Source organism: Homarus americanus, unplaced genomic scaffold (genome assembly GCF_018991925.1).
Source record: "Homarus americanus isolate GMGI-L3 unplaced genomic scaffold, GMGI_Hamer_2.0 scaffold54443, whole genome shotgun sequence".
In the NCBI taxonomy this organism is placed as follows: domain Eukaryota; kingdom Metazoa; phylum Arthropoda; class Malacostraca; order Decapoda; family Nephropidae; genus Homarus; species Homarus americanus.
The window spans coordinates 8870545-8893789 of NW_024750852.1; the positions used below are offsets into that span (position 1 = coordinate 8870545).

Here is a 23245-nt window from a genome sequence, read left to right on the forward strand (position 1 = left end):
CAGTATCTCCCAGTATCAATGGAAGTGTACTATAATTGTCTCTCAGTGTCAATGGAGGAGTAATACAAGTGTTTCTCCGTATCTCTCCGTGTCAGTGTAGGTGACTACTTGAGTCTCTTAGCATCTCTCAGTATCAGTAGACGTGTAGGACTATTGTCTCTCAGCATCAATGGAGGTGTACTATCAATGTCTCTCAGTATCAGTGGAGGTGTATTACTAGTGTCTCTCAGTATCTCTCAGTGTCAGTGGAGGTGTACGACAAGTGTCTCTCAGTAGCTCTCAGTATCAGTGGAAGAATAGAAGAGGGAAAGAGGATGCAAACGAATGTATAGAGAAAGAGAGGGAGAAGAAGAAGAAGGGGTAGCTAATTGGAAAGGTAGAAACAGGGAAGTACAGAGGAGAGGGAGAGATGGAGACAGAGAGGTAAAGACAGGCACAAGGAGAGACAGAGAGACAGAGAGAATAAAGATAATTGAGATCAGAGATGATTCGGAGAAATTAAAGAGAATGGATAAAGGGGAGAGTAAAGTTGAGAATTAAAAGAAAAATGATAGGCTGCAGAATGAAGAGGGAGAATGAGAGGTATTATGGAGAGAGAGGAAATGTAATAAAATATAGAAAATACATAGAGAGGGATAAAGAGAGAAGCAAAGAAAAGAGACGATGTATAGATGTTAAGAGGGAATGAGAGAGATAGATAGACAAAAATGGGCGAAAGAAAAAGTGAAAGATAGAGAGAGAGAAAGAGAAAGAGAATTGATAGACAGAGAAGAGAAAGAGAGGAAGTGAAAGATAGAGAGAGAGAGAAAGAGAAAGAGAATTGATAGACAGAGAAGAGAAAGAGAGGAAGTGAAAGATAGAGAGAGAGAAAGAGAAAGACTATATAAACAGAGGAGAGAGACAAAAGATAAAAAGTGAATGCGGAAATTGGTAGAAAGAGAAACAAAGAAAAGAAAATGAAGCACTAGATAAAGAGAGACCAGATGGAGAGAGAGAAAGAGTGAGAGGGAGAGCGAGAGAGAGAGACAGAGAGGGAGACACCCAACAAGTACCACTGTGGGGGCGACATCACACAAGTTCCTGAGCTACAAAGGGAGATCACGCAATGTGTTTTGTTTTTCACATCTCTCGGGCATCAGAAAGTAAGGGTTCGCTTCCGGGAACTTAAGGGCAGACTGTGTATAAGTGTTGTGATCAAGCTAATGGATGGTTATTCATGTTGATGGTTTGTGTATTGTGAAATGTTGATTAGTTGAGTAAGAATTCATCTCAATTTACTTACTGGAAAGATACTTTCGTGTCCCCTCACCCTGGCCTACAGTAGAACAAAATTCCTAGTGGCTTGTCATTACACACTCACTTCTTACAATAGAATGATAATCGCTGGAAGACGTAACATACTGGTGTCACACTAATATGTTTGAGTGCATCAAATGTATGTGTGTGTGTGTGTGTGTGTGTGTCATGTTACACTTCACTTTATTATCAAAAACTTCACACATACGTACCTTGCCCTTAGCCAGCATTTCCTCTGCAGCGAAGACCTTGCCGCCGCAGCGTGGGCAGCCCTCACCGGGGTTTGCTTGGGGGGCCTTGTACGGCTTCACATAGTCGTTCCTCCTGCGACACAAGACAAACCCAGAAGCACAGGTTGAGCACCACAACACTCCAGGGGCGACATTCCGACGATCCGTGTCCGTTACACCGTCCACTACCTCTTAAACCTTTGGTTACTTCAATCTCTTGTGTGTAATTGATCGACCTGCCACTCAATAGGTGACTCTTGTGGACAATTGCTATCTGGGTATCTATGTGTGTGTGGGATGTGTCATTCCCAGGTATTGTGGGATGGTAGTATTTAAGCCTTTAATGCAGGTATCTAATAGCTGTTCCAATTTTCCTTGTCCTTTATGTTCACATACCAAGGCGAGTATATTAACCCTGTTTTTCTCAAAGTTAACTTTGGTGAATACTTATATTATGGTAAACAGTTCCCTATACCTTAGGTATTTGTTGTGACAGCCAGGAATGTGATGGCCAAGCAGGCAACTTTTGGCGACACCTGTACATTAGCTATACCTGGTATGTGATTACCCACCAGGTATCTCTTACAGACACTGACTAATTAGGTAGGGTTGTAATTTTGGTCTATTAAACTTATTGTTACTGTTTACACCTTCAAGGGCCCAAAGGCTGTGAAGAAACCAGGTGTGTGACTTTTGATACAACTTTGACGACAGAGAACGACCTACTACCTGGCTCCTGTTGTTGTTGTTGTTGATCATCTCTAATAGTTATCGTGATAACATCTTCTGGTCTCACTCTTCTTACTTTATAATCATATTTTAGTTTACTCAAATATGTAAGCTTTTTCTTTCTCTCTTGCTAACTTGTATTCTATTTCTTCACTTGGCCATATATATATATATATATATATATATATATATATATATATATATATATATATATATATATATATATATATATATATATATATATATATATATATATATATATATGCTGACCCAGGTACATATAACTATGGTTTACTGGTGTACATATTAAGTGTTACATCATAATACTCAGTCATTGTTGTGGCACCGCCTTCTTGAAGGTGGAAATGTAACACTGACTTAACACGTGTCTATACTACGTCGCTAGATAACAAGGGATGTATGGAAACTGTGCCGGTGGGTGACATGGAGGGCCAGTCCTGCAACAAATGCTTTTAGGTCAACAGATCTCTTGAGAGCAGAAGAGAAATATTGGATTCAATGGAATGGTTTTATACCTTTCTTTTATTAAGATTCCGGGCAAATCAGAGGTTAGAGGGCTTTCTCTATGTTTAGTGAGTGACAAGTAACCAAATTTAGACCACTAACACTGTCAACAACACTACCTAAGTGTAACAATGCAAATAAAGCTAACTTGTAGTTTTGCATTGGTTGCCAACTTGTGTTATGGTTGTTACGTTTCCACCTTCTTAAGAGCTTTTTTATCATACATTTTTTCTTTCTTTCCTTAGACCAAACTACTAGAGCCAAACGATGCCCGTATTGCCAACAAGGAGGAGCATGCACAGGTAAATCCATAGTTGATGCTTAGAAATGTTGCCTGAGAATGAGGTAGCTTTTGTGTTCCGAGGTAGAGGTCGAACTCTCACACTCAGCCTACATCAAGCAAGAGAAAGAGTGAGGGAGAGTGGGAGAGTGAGAGAAAGAGATATCCTTAGAGCAACAAGAGCAGTCCAGCTATATAGTGAAGTGCTGTCTCACAGGTACAGTTGACAGGCACTTAAGATGGTGAATGTTGAAAGGAAACCCAGGAATTCAGTTCTTTGTAGCGTATATTTCCTATAAAAATATTCCACAGAGGTTACAATAGGAACGTTGACTGAGCGTATAAAAATAGTTAGCACTATAAGCAAAAAAATAAAGCTTTAAGGCATAGCATAAATAAACATAATAAGCGTAGTGGGTGACTTAAACCCTAAATGAATGGCATTCTTTTTTTTTGTAACTGCTTAACAACCAATTGAGTTAGAGATGAGTGTGAAGTTTTGCACTAGTGTACTGTGTGAGGCCTCTCGCTGTACCGCCCGGGAAGTGCCCAGGGCGGCCAGCCAGGCTTGTGCTGGTCATGAGATCAACAGTTGTCTGCCACCCACACTGTTAGTGAGCTTAGCAAGAAGCAACTTATCGTATTCAAGGTATATCTCTCTCCTAAGACGGTGCACAACTGGCAGTAAGACCCCGACCTCATGGTGCGGCAGACAAGGCATTTTTAAGTGTCAGTCTGGCTTTGATGGTGTAGACGTCAGTCAGGAGACTGACGCCAACATTGTAAGCGTGTCATGACTGACGGGCTGTCCCTTCTGCCCTCACCACAGAGTTAAGTACCTACTAGTCAGCACCTTCCTGAGAGAGAGTCGTTTCGCACTAAAGTGAGCGTAAATAGCGTCGAATAAGAGGCGTAGCGCAGTTCGAAGCCGCGTGTAGCGTTGTGTAGCGTTTAAGCATTAAGCGCATAGCGTAGTCAGGCGTGATAGCTGAAGTACTGTGAAACAGTAAGCCAATACACACAATTTTTTGGCTTCGAACATAGCGTTCCAATCATATTTTCATTGATGGTGCGCTGGTGTAACTATAGCAGTGGAGACGAGACTTAAGTTAGTAATGAGAACAAGAGAGGAAGTCCACAAATCAGACACTGTCCTCAACAGTTTGACTACAAAAAATTTATCCAGATTTTGACTAAGTGTCTCCAAGGCAACAGCTTTCATCCCAGGCACTAACTAAGATCCTTGTGCTACCAGTCGGGCTCTACGCTTTTGAGTTTTCAAGACTGTTTATTGAGGCGTAGGAGGAGCATTTACTTCTTTCTGTGGGGAGGAAGGGGAAGATAGTGTGAGTCGCTTGAAGCGTCCTGGAGAGGCAGTATTTATCAGAGGGGGAAACTTCCCAACTGGTTATTGCAGACTGTTAGGCAACCAACTGCCAACAGTCTGACAGCTGCTCTTGACAGTTCTGACTTTTTATTAATGCACTGGGCTGTCTTTGACTGTTGACTGCATGCCACCTCTTTTATTTATTTTTACCACTGTTAAAGATGACGTGTGGCGCAGCTCCCCGTCTCACTGTGTGGCGGATACTTGCTCCCTCAAGTGACTCTTAAGGTAGCGATAACAGGTACGTGAAGTAACCAATTGAGAAGTTTCGTCTTAAAGGTATGATAAACCCTGATGATTATTAATTAAAAGCAAGAGAAGGCCCTCTATCCTCTGATTAAGAGGGAGTAAAATAACCAATTGAAGACGGAATCGATAATTAAAAAGAAAAAAAATGTAAAGAGTGAGTAGTTACTTTTTCAAGGAAGGAAACATATTATGGTCATAATAAAAATTTGACAACAAATATATTTTTTGCAGGTTAGGCTCCCATCTGTATGATTATGATCACTTATGAGAAATCGATCGCGAATTCATTGTGAAAGAAAAAACAATGAAGCTCGATGTGAAGTAAAACAGAAACAAAATAAAATTTGAGAAGTCTTACAATACATGTTAGTATAATGCAAGTAATGGATGAGTATGAGTTATAACAAGTGCCAGTATTGGCTGGTGATGCCCGCCCTCCCTCCCTCATCCTACTCTGTCATCATCCTAGTGCGTTGGGGACAATGTTCATGATTTATCTTTGATCCACCAACTGGGAAACAGACTCATGTGGCTCCCTGACACTGTGTTGAGCCTCAAGAATGGGAGTCAAGGAACCCCGAGTAACACTTGGTGACTGAGTCATCCTGCCACGTCCTACTGGGAGTTCCTGTCCTCATAAAGGCTGACACGAACTTGTCACTTGACCATTTAATACTTGTCCTTAATAATGAGGCACTGGTGATGTTTTATTGTACCAAATAAAGTACAACTCATTAAACTGTGTGGAAATTAATTTTATGAATAAGGATTACACGCCAATTGGAAACTTGATATGCCTTTCACGGACCTGGTAATGCGGTGTTGGACTTACTGGACGATGGGCTGTAGAGAAACCCTCCGGCAGCTCTTGAGGAGGCAACACGGTGGGTATCCTCTACAGTACACCGGCCAGTTCTCCCAGATCAGGTTACCAGGTCCGCTATTGACAACATATTTTGGGGATGTCAAAAGAACACACGAGAGGTAGGAACACTTACTCGAGGTGTGAGCCGGTATCCATGCTAAGGCCAGCAGCGCCACCGCCGAAGCCGTAGCCCTTGGGACCAAACTTGCGGCCGTGGCAGGTCTTGCAGTATAGCACATTCTCGTGCATGTTACAGTTGGTCGAGTCCAACATCTTATTGCACATACCTGGCGGGTTAAGAGTTGAACATACTCTGTGTTAGTCTGATGAACTGTTGTGCACGATATATTTGTCTATTTTTTTGTGCATTTGGTGTAAGGAAATTGGTGAATAGTTTATAAATACTTAATACTAATTATCCTTGATTGTGGTGAACACTGTTGGCGTAACAATGTGATGAATACAATGTGTGTGAGAGACAGACTGTAATTATACTTGGGTTATGAAATGAAGCTGTTGAACTTGATCATGACATGAAGGTATTGAGGAAAGGTGTGACCTGAAGTAACTAAGAACAAGAAGTACTTACTGCACTTGTAGCATTCCTTGTGGAAGGACACGTCGCCCACCACCCGAGCCTCGGCGTGGTATACAGACTTCTCGCACTTGGGGCATTTTGGGTTGGTTGGAGCCTTGAACGGCATGTCTGCGGCGATGGTCGGCCTGGGGGAGGAGCACCTTCAGTTCTCCCATCACTTTATACTTATATTACAACACAACACACTACATCAGTAACTCAACACACTATATTGGCAACACCTATACCAGTAACGCACTACACTGACGCACTCTACCAACGATATAATATACAGCCTACATTGCTGTATTAAACGGAAGACTTTAAACACTGAATATAATGATCACTGCAGCATTACAAATGCGGAACTTGAAAAAAAATCAAGAAACGAAAGTCGGAAATTATGAATATACAGTGAACTGCGTCTCTCGGCCTCTTCGGTTATATGTCAAGACAAGCCTTCATGACCGGCCTCCCTGGAGGTCTTGGTGATTGGCAGAGGTCAAGAATACCAGGTGTATGTACGGAGTGGTGGCAGGTGGCAGCGGGGGCGGCCGGCATCTTCACCTGCCAGCCAAGTCACCCGCTAATTTTGGCCCTCCGTGCCAGGGCCATTTATAGTCGGGTTGGCTGGCACACCCGGCCCTGGTTCTCCCGCACCGCGCGCCTCTCCCGGTCACCAATCTTCATTCATTACTAAAGCCTAAACTTTAGATATGTATATACAGAGAGCTGACTTGTGGGGCAGATGAACACTTTGTGCTATTTTCTCAATATGCTCAGTAAATTCCATGGTATTAGACTATTCCATGGTATTAGACTATTCCATGGTATTAGACTATTCCATGGCATTAGACTATTCCATGGTATTAGACCATTCCATGGTATTAGACTATTCCATGGTATTAGACTATTCTAAGATATTAGACTATTCCATGGTTTAGACTATTCCATGGCATTAGACTATTCCAAGATATTAGACTATTCCATGGCGTAAGTAACCACTTTGCTGCCCCGTTAGGCATATGCAAATCATGATGTCACCGACTCGTCCCCGTCGGGCAGATGGACATCAAAGCATGGTGGTCACCCCACGAGACATATAGACACTAAAATAACATCTATGTATTGATAACAGAGAAAGATAATACAGTAATCATCACTCCAGAAGCAAGTAGAGGGCAAGTCTGTTTAGCCCTGTCGGTGAAACTAACGAAATATATGTTATAACTATCACCCCATGGGGTGAAAGTCTTCACCACCCCCACGTGATAGGTGAGGGGTGGAACCTTCACCACCCCATGGGACAGGTGAAGGTAAAAGCCTTAACAACCCATGGGGCGGGTGAGGGGTACAAATGTTCAGGGATAAACAAGCCCACACATAAAGTTGAAGACTGTTCAACGCTCTTACTGCATGCAATAAAAAACTCTTTTCAATTTTGTGTTACACAATATGACACAGCGGATGAAGGATTTTGGCAGTTCTACCGAGACAATAAAGTTCGCAATGTTTATTTTTAAATTCAGCGGATCTATCCGTAAAGATACGTTATAATTGTGTGCACACACCTTCTCTTGCCATCACACTGTGTGAGTTTCTTACTCCCACCTCATTTATACAGATACAAAGGTTGAGAAACATAAGAGACCCAGGATAAGGAAACACCCTACGTGAGAGTGCACACTGTGCTCAGTTCTCTCCCACAACCAAAACTATAAACAAAATGCCTGCCAATGATTTTGTGAGTATGAAAGTCTTAAAACTGTCATCTCTATGGAAGGCGCTCAACAAAAACTTAAGGATATGAAAGGAACTGAATTAAAGAAGGGCGTCTTCCACCAAGTAGATTTACATCACATCAGTAAACTAACCACACACAACTGTCAACCAGTCTACTGTAGTTAAACACTTGGTGACCTGCCTGGGGGAGCAGCTTAGTTAGTTCTCTCTGGGGGAATTAAGATGATGAAGAGAGAAATAGAGAGAAAGACCTTCTTGACCAGGTCGTGACTCTGTAGGTCACTGAGTGAGTGTCTCTTGGAGGTTTCCCTAGTGTGGGTCTACGGCGCCTCACTCACCTGTAACTCACCACAGCAACACCAGAAATTCAACAACTGTGCAACACTTGTGCTCCTGTGACCGGGAAATTACCACAGAGGCGGCACGGAGCACATCACAACATCTGCTGTTTGGTACTACGATACTGGGGCCTTCCTAGACCGCCCTTACGGGACTTGTGAACACCATTAGAGCGTTGCCGCCACTACCACAGACATACAGAAGCCGTAGAATAAGAGAGCGTACACGGGCTAAGGTGTAGTAAGTTTGAAGCACAAGTATGAATAACTCGCAGTGGGTCACACGGCAGAGAACGTCTTACACGACAGGGAATGTCTCACACGGCAGAGACTATCTCACACGGGCAGGTAATGTCTCACACGGCAGAGTCTCAGACGACCTGAGTATTTCACAGAGATAGTCTCACACGGCAGCAGAGGTAAGAGAGGGGGCCGCCTACCTTCTCACACGGGCAACACTACAGGCTGGCTAGCTGCTCCTTCCTCCTCGGATGGACACTGCCTCTCGACTCCTCGCCTTATTACGATTGAGGACCAAGTCAGCCCGGCCTCAGGTTTTCTTGGAGGCGCCGCCCCCTTCCTCGCCCTCGTGCCAGGAATACCCCGCTGCACACGGCACCCGTCTTCTCGACCCCTGCTGGTGCCGTGTGCAGCCCGGGGCAGGAGAGGGTAGTAGGGGTAGTGGGCGGCGGCGACGACCCTGCTGCTGCTGCTGCTGCTGCTGCTGCTGCTGCTGCTGCTCCCTCTATACAGATAGAGAACATTGTTTTGATCATCGTTTTCCTACTACTAATATAATCATCCCCATACCATAATAGGAACTACTTTATGGACGTTTATATAATTGATACCTTTTAAAGATCGTTCATTACAGTATAATAGGTACTACTGAAGGAAACGTTCACACAATAGGTACTACTGAAGGAAACGTTCACACAATAGGTACTACTGAAGGAAACGTTCACACAATAAGTATTACAGAAGGAAACGTTCACTTAATTGGTTTTACTCAAGGAAACGTTCACACAATATGTCCTACTGAAGAAAACGTTCACACAATCGGTACTACTGAAGGAAACGTTCACACAATAGGTACTACTGAAGGAAACGTTCACACAATAAGTATTACAGAAGGAAACGTTCACTTAATAGGTTTTACTCAAGGAAACGTTCACACAATATGTCCTACTGAAGAAAACGTTCACACAATCGGTACTACTGAAGGAAACGTTCACACAATAGGTACTACTGAAGGAAACGTTCACACAATAAGTATTACAGAAGGAAACGTTCACTAATAGGTTTTTCTCAAGAATACGTTCACACAATAGGTACTCCTGAAGAAAACGTTTACACAATCGGATCTATTGAAGGAAACGTTCACTTAATAGGTATTACTCAAGGAAACGTTCACACAATAGGTACTACTGAAGAAAATGTTCACACAATAGGTACTACTGAATGAAACGTTCACACAATAGGCGGTACTGAAGAAAACGTTCACACAATAGGTGGTACTGAAAGAAACGTTCACACAATAGATGGTACTGAAGGAAACGTTCACACATTATGTTCTACTGAAGGTAACGTTCACACAATAGGTATTACTTATAATATACACGTTGAAAGTAATTATTAAGTATAAGTAACATTAAGTATAAGTAGTATTAAGTATAATTAGTATTAAGTATAAATAACATATAAGTATAAGTATTTTAAAGTATAAGTAGTATTAAGTATAAGTTGCATCAAATATAAGTAGCATTAAGTGTAAGTATTAGTAAATATAACCAGTATCCTGTATAACTAATATAAAGAATAACTATATCTGACTTACTACAGACCAGTGTGAAGGGTGTACAGTACCTCTCACACGTGTACACTGACTGTTGAAGCTGTACTCTGAATTAAGAACAGAATATACAGTATATTGTACAGTATTTTTTTTCAGTATAACCCAGAATATCAACAGTTATAGAGAGACTTTATTAACAGGTATATTAAGTTACCATCAACAGGTAGACTATTATATCATCATCAGGTAGACTATTACACTATCAACAGGTAGACTATTACATCAATAGGTAGACTATTACACCATCAACAGGTAGACTATTACATCATCACCAGGTAGACTATTACACCATCAACAGATAGATTATTACAGCAATAGGTAGACTATTACACCATCAACAGGTAGACTAATCCATCAACAGGTAGAGTATTACACCAACAACAGGTAGATTATCACACCATCAACAGGTAGACTAATCCATCAACAGGTAGACTAATCCATCAATAGGTAGACTATTACACCAACAACAGGTAGACCATTACATCACCAGGTAGACTGTTACACTATCAACAGGTAGACTGTTACACTATCAACAGGTAGACTATTATATCAACAGGTAGACTATTACACCATCAACAGGTAGACTATTATATCAACAAGTAGACTATTACATCATCAACAGGTAGACTATTCCATCAATAGCTAGACTATTACATCATGAACAGGTAGACTATTACATCAACAGGTAGGCTATTACATCAACAGGTAGACTATTACATCAATAGGTAGACTATTACACCATCAACAGGTAGACTATTATATCAACAGGTAGACTATTACATCATCAACAGGTAGACTATTATATCAACAGGTAGACTGTTACATCATCAACAGGTAGACTATTACATCAATAGCTAGACTATTACATCATGAACAGGTAGACTATTACATCACCAGGTAGACTGTTACACTATCAACAGGTAGACTGTTACACTATCAACAGGTAGACTATTATATCAACAGGTAGACTATTACATCATCAACAGGTAGACTATTACATCAATAGCTAGACTATTACATCATGAACAGGTAGACTATTACATCAACAGGTAGGCTATTACATCAACAGGTAGACTATTACATCAATAGGTAGACTATTACACCATCAACAGGTAGACTATTATATCAACAGGTAGACTATTACATCATCAACAGGTAGACTATTACATCAACAGGTAGACTATTACATCAACAGGTAGGCTATTACATCAACAGGTAGACTATTACATCAATAGGTAGACTATTACACCATCAACAGGTAGACTATTATATCAACAGGTAGACTGTTACATCATCAACAGGTAGACTATTACATCAACAGGTAGACTATTACATCAACAGGTAGACTATTACATCAACAGGTAGACTATTACATCAATAGCTAGACTATTACATCATCAACAGGTAGACTATTACATCAACAGGTAGACTATTACATCAATAGGTAGACTGTTACACCATCAACAGGTTGACTATTACATCAACAGGTAGACTATTACATCAACAGGTAGACTATTACATCATCAACAGGTAGACTATTACATCAACAGGTAGACTATTACATCAACAGGTAGACTATTACATCATCAACAGGTAGACTATTACATCAGCAGGTAGACTATTACATCAACAGGTAGACTATTACATCATCAACAGGTAGACTATTACATCATCAACAGGTAGACTATTACATCAACAGGTAGACTATTACATCAGCAGGTAGACTATTACATCAACAGGTAGACTATTACATCAACAGGTAGACTATTACATCAACAGGTAGAGTATTACATCATTAACCGGTAAACTATTACACCATTAACTGAAGATTGAAATATATTATCTTATACTATGTATAGTGAGTTAGTAAAACAGTTATAATATTTTATAAAGAGTTCAGATAATATGGCGCGATAGTGATTTTTAACACACACACACACACACACACACACACACACACACACACACACACACACACACACACACACACACACATACATTCTTAACCACTAGAGTAAGACAATTTAACACCTTTAAGATTATAACTAAAATTATAGTCCTTAAAATAGTCGTCCCTTAAAACATCGTCCTCAAAGAGTTAACAGATTAATTCATTGTTGTTTATTGCTAATAAAGAAGTTGTTTTAAATAATAAAAAGTTATTCAACTCTTTCCGCGTTAAGAATTTGTCATAAAATGCATTAAGCTGCACTTCCTAAAAAAAATTATAACTTCCTCACAAATTGAAATAAAACCTCCATCAGTTTGATCAGTAAAGAGAGCATTTGGCCTTGCTAGACGCGCGCCAAAAATGGGATTATCTCAGATGATTTTTTTAGGAGGGAGGAGCGGGGGAGGGGGTAGAGGGGCTCCGCTGAGTTAAGAGGCGGATCTGATGCCAAAGATTGCTCGGTGTTTCCCCTTACACTCTGACCGGCCGCTCAGATCACTTCCCACACATTGAACTACCGCTCAGATCACCTCCCACACATAATGTTGACCCCCCACCACACACACACATCTCGTACAACTTAAGTGTAAAATAAAACTTCTTTCTGTTGAACTTAATCTTAACCTTCCTTTTCTTGAATCAAACTGAAAAGTAACGTTTTTTTTTCTAGCTTAGTGCAGTAATATATGCTCGCCAAAGCATCAAATATAGTTACAAAACGTTCAATATGGCCACCAAAATGTCTGTCAAAACATCTTTGGTGCTCACCAAACATGTGTCTTCGTCAAATTATCTCAAGTATTCGCCAGAACAAAATTATAAATTTGCCAATACATCACATGTGCTCGTCAAAGCACCTTATGTACTCCCCAAAACGTATGAGTTCGCCAAAGTATCTCATGTGCTCGCCAAAACACAATTATGTCTTCGGCAAAGCATATATCTTCACCCAAATATTTCATGTGCTCCCCAAAGCACTTTCAACCTCAGCTGTTTTGTTTCCATCATAGAAGTGTTTACCCGAGCGGTGTGTGTGTGTGTGTGTGTGTAACGTGTGTGTCTGCATCACCTAAAGATTAGCCACTCCAGCTTATTTCACCTGATTATTAAACACTTTAACGCTGTCCTGGAGGAGTTAGGTTAGGTTAGGTTAGGTTAAGTTAGGTTAGCTTTAGATGGTTCATCTTAAGGGGCAAAATGCTGGGATGGCTAGTCTTCAGATGATCGGGTTCTCTCAAGACACACACACACACACACACACACACACTCACACACACACACACACACACACACACACACACACACTTAACCAAATTTTCATACAATACGCTTGAAAAAGAATACATTACATTAATATCGCTCCCATGATCTATCTTAATTTATATGTGGTTTGACAGCGAAGATAAAAAGGTATCCCCCACTTTCCAATTAAGAGGTTGTTGTGATGTAACGCTAAAGTGGGCAATTATCCCTATAATTTTGTGTAAATGAAGCTAAATGTTTAAATATTATAGAAGTGATCCGTGTTAGGACGAACGAACACGACAGTGAAGGAGAGAAGTGATTTAAATATACTGTAGAGCGGCACACATAGTCATCCATTGGCTACGATATATCGCTAATATTTTTAGGAATGTGATATATTACTATTAGATAATCTAGAGTCATTAGTATAGCGATATATTAGTATTGCATGAAGTGGGAGTTAATGTCTCTTTGTTGTGGAGAAATATACCCAGTGTGTACATTGAACCACGAAGTTTTTCAGTTATTTTTACCCGTGGGGGGGGGGGGGCATAGTTGAGGTGTTAGGTCATTGGTACTGTGTATTAGCCAAGTGACGAGGTTGTGTGTGTGTTGGGAAGGAGGGTGGTGGGTGTTATAGTGGGTGTTAACATATGAGTTACACCTCACCTGGCTGGCTGGTACGTTTCTGTGCTGCAGGGGTGGTGGAAGTGGTGCTGGTGATGTTAGTGGTAGTGGTGCTGGTGATGTTAGTGGTAATGTTAGTGGTAATGTTAGTGGTAGTGGTAATGGTAGGGATTTGTAAGGACTGTAGCGCGTTAGTGTAATGATAATAATAATAATTCAACACTGGTATTATCTTTTGGTTTATTACTTAACAATAAACCGCATTATTCCTTTTATAAATCCAACAACATACAATTGAAATATATATACAGTAGTATAGAGAAAATATTATGTACAGTCTTGTTCAAGATTCTACGAACACTGCTGGAGACAACTGGCAACTCAAGGCCATTTGTTTACTATAGTACGTCGTAAAAATTAAGAATAAATGTAAAAGTGATCTGTGATTGGTTACTTAGTTCCCCGTCGCTTGATTTACTGGTTGGGCTTTGTTGTTTCGTATTATATTATACTACGTACTATAGTAAACAAACGGCCTTGAGTTGCCAGCTGTCTCCAGCAGTGTTTGAAGAATCGTGAACGAGACTGTACATTTATGTTTCTCCCTCAATTTAATTGTATAAAATCGTTACTTGATTTTAGTAAAAGTTTGTCACCTGTGTCTTCTTCTTCTTCTTCTTCTTCTTGTGTCGAAAGTAAAGTTTGGTTACGTCTCTTAATTTGTTTCCTTAACATTACTCCTGGTCGAGTCTTCAGTCTCTTCCTGTAGTCTCGAGTTAGCTCAGTCTGTTTCCCTATGTGGTTAATTAGGTAGTTTTCGTTATTTCATGTTATCCTGTGATATCTTCTTATATTTCCCTCACGCCTGAGTCTCTTTCCCACATGATATCATACTTTAAGAGGGTGTCTGCTATCTCAATAATATCTGGCTTTTGTTTCCTTTACCTTCTTGGAGGTTATCACAGTACATCTCAATAAGTCTTTTGTTTTAGTTATCAAACACTTCCAGCTACCGTTTCTTGGGGGTTAGGTTAGGTTAGGTTAGATTACGGTACGCTAGAGTTAGGTTAGATTAGCGTTTGATTAGGTTAGGGTACGTTCGAATTAGGTTAGAGTTAGGTCAGGTTAGAGTTAGGTCAGGTTAGAGTTAGGTCAGGTTAGAGTTAGGTCAGGTTAGAGTTAGGTTAGGTTAGAGTTAGGTCAGGTTAGAGTTAGGTCAGGTTAGAGTTAGGTTAGGTTAGGTTAGGTTACAGTTAGGTCAGGTTAGAGTAGTTGATCTTCAGGTGAAATAACCTGGGTTGTCGAATCTTCAAATGATCTAATTATTCATCGTATAAACTTCTCGGATATTTCTACAATCCTTCAGTCTTAATTCACTAATTCTCTGCTTACGTTGGGAACCTCTGACTGGATAACCGGCCCTATCTCCCGGATGCTCGTGTTATTATCAGGATCTCGTAAACCCTCCCCGAACACTCTACGTAAATTATATATCAATTCCTGTTATCCTTATGTCAGATGTTATATTACCTAGTTTTTTTGTTTTCATACTCATGTCTTGTTCTAATTTGATATCTATTTTGCTTGTGTTGTGGTCGGTACACTCTGCCTTTAATAATATATTCCCCTCTTCTGTCTCATAGCTTCGTCAGTTCATCCTACAGTCAAGTGAATCTTCAACCCACGCCGTTATTTGTTTATTTATTTATTTTTTTAACATTACTTGACTTTGGTAGTCGTCGGTAATTAGTGACTGGGTTTCTTATCTATCATCTTCACGGTGTATTATAATTACTAGTTGATCACCTGAAGATTATCCCTACCCCCTTCAGAGTATTTTACCATATTTAACACCATACAGATACCTGGAAAGGGGGATTGGTTAAATGAGCGTTAGGGTGGTTAATTTTAAGGTGAAATAAGCTAGGGGTGCTAATCCTCAGTTGATCCTTATTACCTCTCGTAGACAAGACTCTTTCTTTACTAGGGATTTGATTGGCTGTGTCTGTTAGTGTTCTCTTCAAGATCAGAATCCTTGTATCTAAGACAGTAAGATTATAAATTATATGCATGTATTTCTGTAACCATCCTGTGATTTTCCGGTTATAGTCTCCAACTTTAAGGATTTTTGTTAGTTTCGCTTCTTCATTTGAGTTCCTACAGCTCAGTTCATTTTACCAACCTACACAGTGCACCGACGATATTAACCTTCCTTCTCAGAGACAGTTTGTTAACATCAGAGAAACTTCCCGCCAAAATGTAACTTTTGTTTACGCCTGGCCTATCAACATTTGACGCGAAAACTCCATTACGCTGCACCAGCTCAAGTTACTCCCTGAGCCCTCTTTTCAATAATGTATTGGGGGGTTATTAAAGTTTTTTCAGTGTGTGACAAACAGCAACTTTCGCATTACTTTATGTACATATACAAAGATTTATTTCTCCTTTGATACATTGCGACAGTAATTAATATATTTTGTATGCTTTAATGTTAGTAAATTTTGCCCCTCTCCAGAACATACACAGATGCGCTTTGATGAATTCTTAGCTAAAGTTGTCTTAATACTAGGGAATCCTCTCGTGTGAGTGGGGGGGGGGGGGATCTTGTTATTTGCGATGCCATGTATGCGCGTGTGTATCACAAATTGTGTGTCTGTGTATATTAACGCAGGACTAATTGGGTAGCCTATAGTGGCGTGGTGTGGGTTGGAGCACTCGTTTAGAAAATCAACCGTGACTTATACCCGGTGTGGGCCAGAGGAACTCCATTTGTACACCATATCACCAACGGCTTGTCGTCAAAACTCAACTGATTCTCAAATATCCAGACACAGAGGATAATATACCCATCCTATCTCAATTTGTGTGTGATATCTGACACCAGTCCCTCGTGCCCTAGGTTCACTTCTATAATCCCATGGCGTACTCTGCTCGAGGACACAGTACAACGGGTTACATTCTCAGGACATACCCTCAGTATACCGCCCCTGGTACAGAACACACGAAATAGAGGGGAAAAAAAAAGAGTATGAAAAATATGTGTGTTAGTGACAAACCTTGATGACCGCTGCAGGTAATAATCTTGTTTAATAATAACCCTGTGGCATCTGACAGCTGACAGCATCCCAGCCAGTGTCGTGTATTACATTGCTCTCTGAAGTCTTGATTATTATTCCACTCCACCCGACACCGTCCCGCGTACTTATTTGGGATCGCATGAACATTAGGCATCCCAGCTTATTTTGCTTGACGCTTTAACACCCTTACGCAAACCTAACCTAACCTAACCTAACCAAACCCTCCAGGTAGGGTTAGTACGTTTAATCATCAGATGAATTAAGCTGGGGGCCTAACCTTCAAGTGATTCGAAATTACTACAGACTGTAAATGAAGAATATCCTACATAGTAATATTATCACCTTAAGCCCTTGTCGAGATTAACTTTTCAGCAACCAATGATACCTGGCAGAGTTACTTTATTGTGAACACCAGGTAGTATATAATGACGTGTGTGTGTGTGTGTGTGTGTAATAATAAATAATAATAATAATTAACGGTTTATTGAAAGAGCTTGGCAGCCAGAAGGCTGAAAATATACAGTTACATATTTGGGGAATGGGTTTCGAATTACAAATAATATACAAATAACATAAGTGATACAAATAAGATATATAATAACTAGATGGGGAAAAGCTCAAACTACAGTGCATTTCAACATAGTGACAGTGCAAGAAGTAGTATTTACTGGGAGTGAATACACTGGTTGATTACAAGTTATTGATAATTTTTACAATGGTTGGGACTGGGCTGTTCTTATAGCGATCAGTTCGTGCACGTATGGGCTGGATGCGGTTGTGGTGTCGAACAGCAATTCTCGGGCTAGGGATCTCAGGTGGTAGTAGGAGCCGGTGTCGAGGATGGTGCAGAAGCTTACCAAATTTGCAGATGAGGTCGTGGTGATGGTCAGTGAGAGTCGAAAGGGTCAGTGTGTTGAGCGCTTCTTGATATGTGGAGTAGGAAGGGGAGAGAATAATCTTGCATGCCCTCTTTTGCACTTTTTCTAGGTGTTTACGTTGTGTGGCATTTAGGGAGGAAGACCAGGTAGGAGAGGCATAGGTGAGCTTGGGAAGTATGAATGTTGTGTAAACACTGAGGAGCTCGGGTGCAGGAACTCCGAGGGACTTGAGTCGGCGGAGGAAGTGGAGACGGAAACTGGAGGATTTGACAACTTCACTGACGTGTGTGTGTGTGTGTGTGTGTGTGTGTGTGTGTGTGTGTGTGTGTGTGTGTGTGAAATAATAAAATTAATAATAATTAACGGTTTATTGAAAGAGCATGGCAGCCGGAAGGCTGAAAATATACAGTAACATAATTGGGGAATGGGTCTCTTGATTTACAAATAATATACAAGTAACATAAGTGATAGAAATATGACATATAATACCTAGGTGGGGAGAAGCTCAAACTACAGGGCACTTCAACATAGTGACAGTGCAAAAAGTAAGATTGACTGGGAGTGAATACACTGGTTGATTACAAGTTATTGATATTTTTTGGCAATGGTTGGGACTGGGATGTTCTTATAGCGATCAGTTCGTGCTGTGTGTGTGTGTGAGTGTGCGTGCATGTTTTGGTGTGTGTGTGTGTACGTGTGTATGTTTGTGTGTTAGTGTGTATGTATGTTTGCGTGTGTGTTTGTGTGTGTGCGTTTGTGTGTGGAGGGGGGTTGTTTGTGTGTATGGGGAGGCAGCTGGTGTATGTTTACGTGTTAGACTTGTGGTCTTGTGTCTCTCACCTATTCTCTCTGTTCTTCCATAGCGACTTATTCCTTGCTTTCACTGGTCGCTTTCATCTCTTCTTTGTACCTCCATCACCCTCCTCTCCCTCCTCCGTGCCTCCATCACCCTCCTCTCCCTCCTCCGTGCCTCCATCACCCTCCTCTCCCTCCTCCGTGCCTCCATCACCCTCCTCTCCCTCCGTGCCTCCATCACCATTCTCTCTCCTCCGTGCCTCCATCTCCTCCTCCGTGCCTCCATCACCACCCTCTCCCTCCTCCGTGCCTTCATCCCCTCCTCCTCCCGCCTCTCACCCTCCTCTCCTCCTCCGTGCCTCCATCACCATTCTCTCCCTCCGTGCCTCCATCACCCTCCTCCGTGCCTCCATCACCCTCCTCTCCCTCCTCCCTCCATCACCACCCTCCTCCGTGCCTCCATCACCCTCCTCCGTGCCTCCATCACCTCCTCCCTCCTGCCTCCATCACCTCCTCCTCCTCCCTCACCCCTCCTGCCTCCATCACCCTGCCTCCATCACCATTCTCCTCCTCCTCCGTGCCTCCATCACTCCATCACCTCCTCCGTGCCTCCATCACCATCTCTGTCCCTTCCTCCGTGCCTCCGTCGTCCCTCCTTTTTCCTCCTGTGCCCCATCACCCTCCTTTCCTCCTCCGTGCCTCCCACTCCTCCGTGCCTCCATCACCATTCTCTCCTCCTCCGTGCCTCCATCACCATTCTCTCCCTCCTCCGTGCCTCCCACCACCCCTCTCCCCTCCTCCGTGCCTCCGTCGTCCTCCCTTTCCTCCTCCGTGCCTCCATCACCCTCCTTTCCCTCCTCCGTGCCTCCATCTTCCCCTCCTCCTCCGTGCCTCCATCACCACATCATCCGTGCCTCCATCACCTCCTTTCCCTCCTCCGTGCCTCCATCACCCTCCTTCCCTCCTCCATCACCATTCTCCCTCCTCCGTGCCTCCATCACCATTCTCTCCTCCTCCGTGCCTCCGTCGTCCTCCCTTTCCCTCCTCCGTGCCTCCATCACCCTCCTTTCCCTCCTCCGTGCCTCCATCACCCTCCTTTCCCTCCTCCGTGCCTCCATCACCCTCCTCTCCCTCCTCCGTGTCTCCATCACCCTCCTCTTCCCTCATCTTTGTCCCATCACCTCCCCTTCTCCCTTCACTCTTCTCTGTTCCATTACCCTCACCTACCCTCCTCTGTAACTCCATCACCTCCCCTTCTCCCTTCCCTCATCACCCCCACCCCAGATAATAACAAATCTTCACTAAGGTATGTCTTCATGTCTTTTTTTGGCTACTCTTAAACAAACGTCATTTTTTCTCCCTCAAAGCAGGCCAATCTTTGTGTTATTATTACAATACAGATTAGAGAAAATAATTAGGAAAAGTTTGTTGACATTATACAGTATATGAGTTTATTATATGTGCATGAGGGTTAACCCTACTGTCTCTGTTGTTGGCTTAGTTAGTTTAATGATATTATTATTATTATTATTATTATTATTATTATTATTATTATTATTATTATCGATTATTTACTTAGTTATTAGTAATTGTAGCAGTAATATCAGTATTCAACCACTATTATCATCACCATCATCAATAGTATTATTGTGTCATCATTAACCATTTTATTTCAGCTGACAGAAACTCCTGCTACTCACTGGGTGAATATGAGTCTGGCTAAAGTGAAGGTATGAGTAGGTGATCGCGTTCCTCACCTCACCTCACAACCACCTGTTTTGGCTAAAGTGAGATTTGAGGTGGGTGTTGCAGGTGGGGGGCATCACCTCCTCCTTTTCCTTCTCTGGATCATGGCGTGACAATGTTAGTGACACACTCCTGTCATACACTTCAGTAAGAGAGTCATATGAACACTAAAATAAGGGCGAGAAACTGCGGGATTTGGCGTGGCATGTGTGAGGTGGGCGGGGAAGGAGGGGATTGGATGAGGGAGAGACTGAGAGTGTGGGGAAGGTAGGGAGAGGGGAACAGCGGGGGAGACATGGGGAAGGAGTGATAGGGGTAGGGTAGAGAAAGAGAAGAACCCTGTGGAGAAGCTGACATCACGTCTGACACATTTTCCTGACACAATTTCCTGACAGATCACAGCACCGGGCCGAGGTGATCATTGGGTGTGGTGAGCCGCGATCCAACTTCTAATATTACATTATTAAAATCCATTTCTCGTGATGTGTGGGTATGTTGTGTGGGCGTATTGTGGGTGGCGTGCTGTGGGCGTGGTACTATGTGGGCGTGTTTTAGGCGTCGTCTCACATAAGTCAGCTATCACAATTATTTACTCCCTAGATGTTATTGTGACCTAACTTTAAATATAGAAGCCGTCTCACTAGTCGCTCTATTTGTAAGACCAACAGAGCATCATAGGCAGGTGTCGTCTCCCCTAATTACACCTACGGCACCTTAAATCTTAAGAACAGGTGACAAAGGGGGCCATCAGAGGCAGGTGAAGGACTTAGGTGGCGTCCTTATTAGACAATCCAGGGTTAACAATGCTTAGACGTATTGTAAGCTGTTATGAGAGTTATGAGAGCAAATATTGATGTTGTAGGTATAGGTTGTATGTTGGGAGGAATATTACTGTAAATGTGGGCTGCATATTTTAAGTAAGGGCAGGTACTGGTATTGTAGGTGTGGGTTGTGAGGTAGGTTGTAAATGAGAGTGGTAATACTGTTATAAGTGTGGGTTGTATGTTGTGAGTATGAGGGTAAGTATTGATGTTGTAAGTGTGGGTTGAATGTTATAAGTACGTGGACAAGTATTAATGTTACAAGTGTGGGTAGTATGTTGTATGAGGGTAATTATTGACGTTATAAGTGTGGGTTATAGGTTGTAAGTGTGAGTGGGAATATTGTTATAAGTGTGGGTTGTTAAAATAGCATAGAGAAAGGTTACTACTTCCGGGGTTTGGGCTGCCAGATTCGAGCACACCACACGTCTCTACATCGCAGCCGCTACCACACTACCACACTGTCGTACTACCACACTACCACACTGTCTTACTATCACACTGTCTTACTACCACACTACCACACTGTCTTACTACCACACTACCACACTGTCTTACTACCACACTACCACACTGTCTTACTACCACACTACCACACTGTCTTACTACCACACTACCACACTATCTTACTACCACACTGTCTTACTACCACACTATCTTACTACCACACTACCACACTGTCGATTGCGAACCCGGGTCCGCTCGCTTGAGAGGCGAGAATGCTGACCATTACACCACAGGTCGCCACCTCTCACTACTACTACTACGTTGCCTTACTACCACACTACCACGCTACCACACTGTCTTGTTACACCACTACCACACTGCCTTACTACCATTTAATTTTACTACCATACTCTCTTATCACCACACTGCTATTCTACCACACCGTCTTGCTGCCACACTACCACACTACCACACTCTCTTGCTACCATACTACCACACTGTCTTACTACTACATTGCCTCATTATCTTACTACCCTACCACACTACAACCATACTACTAACACACTACATTATACATCTGCCACACTCCTAACACATTACTAGTACACTGCTGCCCCACTGTCACCACATTACTACCACACACCTGCCACACTACTACCACACTGCTGCTGTGCAACTCCCACTCCTCTACCAAACACATATCACATTACTACCTCACTACAACACCTATACGAGGTTTATGTAAGTATATTGTTATATACGTTGTTTTATTATTTGACAGTGAATTCAAAAAATTGGTTGGCAGAGACTATATATACGTACTTCTGTTGCTTGTAACACACACACACAGAGGACATATTGGCGCTGCTCCGGCAGCTGCCAGGATCTAACTGATGGTCCAGTCCCTAACTTCCTTCCCTAACTCTTCCTCCTCACCAGGAAGCCACTGCAGAGATTGTACATCAATTCATCACTGTTACAAAAGTGTCAATTTCAATTCGAAAAAGAATGGAGAACAATAACAGTGAATAACATGGTATTGAGAGAGTGAAGTGGACAGTGGAAGCTGCCAGATATCGTGGTCAGTGTTAACAATACACTGTTAGGCCTTTGCGACCTACCAGAGAGGATGTACCCGTGACAACCGCTCCACCAATGAGGGAGGTCTACAACCACGTGTTTCCTCTACAACATGCCCAAAACCACGTATTTCCTCTACAGCACCACGAACAAAGCAGGCCTATAATTACGTGTTTCCTCTACAACAACAAATTATCAGATATTCATATTCAGCATAACCTGAGCTTTTGCTGTTCCTTAATCAATACCAATATTTCTACACTGATGATGCTGGTGTCGTTCCCTTAGATGTACTGAACCGGATGTCTTACACCCCCTGCATCCCCTTCAGAGAAGAAACTTTGCTATGTTACAGAAAATTTCAACCTTGATCTACTAAATCAGAGACGGACACCTCAGTAATACACCTTCTTGCTACCTATCATTTTAAGCTCTTCTTCAACACAATAACCGGACTCCTACTACTACTACTACTACTACTACTACTACTACTTTGCTGTCATT

The 23245-nt window shown here is 42.0% G+C and overlaps 1 protein-coding gene across 1 annotated transcript in view; it reads right to left on the reverse strand.

Moving 5' to 3' along the window:
- Window positions 1-8787, reverse strand: part of LOC121854361 (muscle LIM protein Mlp84B-like) — a 45696-nt gene extending 36909 nt beyond the window's left edge. The window contains 4 exon segments of the mRNA XM_042348984.1: window positions 1509-1620; window positions 5695-5848; window positions 6151-6284; window positions 8660-8787. Coding sequence (XP_042204918.1) covers window positions 1509-1620; window positions 5695-5848; window positions 6151-6265 — 381 coding nt within the window. The 5' untranslated portion in view covers window positions 6266-6284; window positions 8660-8787.
- Window positions 8788-23245: the final 14458 nt, after the last annotated feature.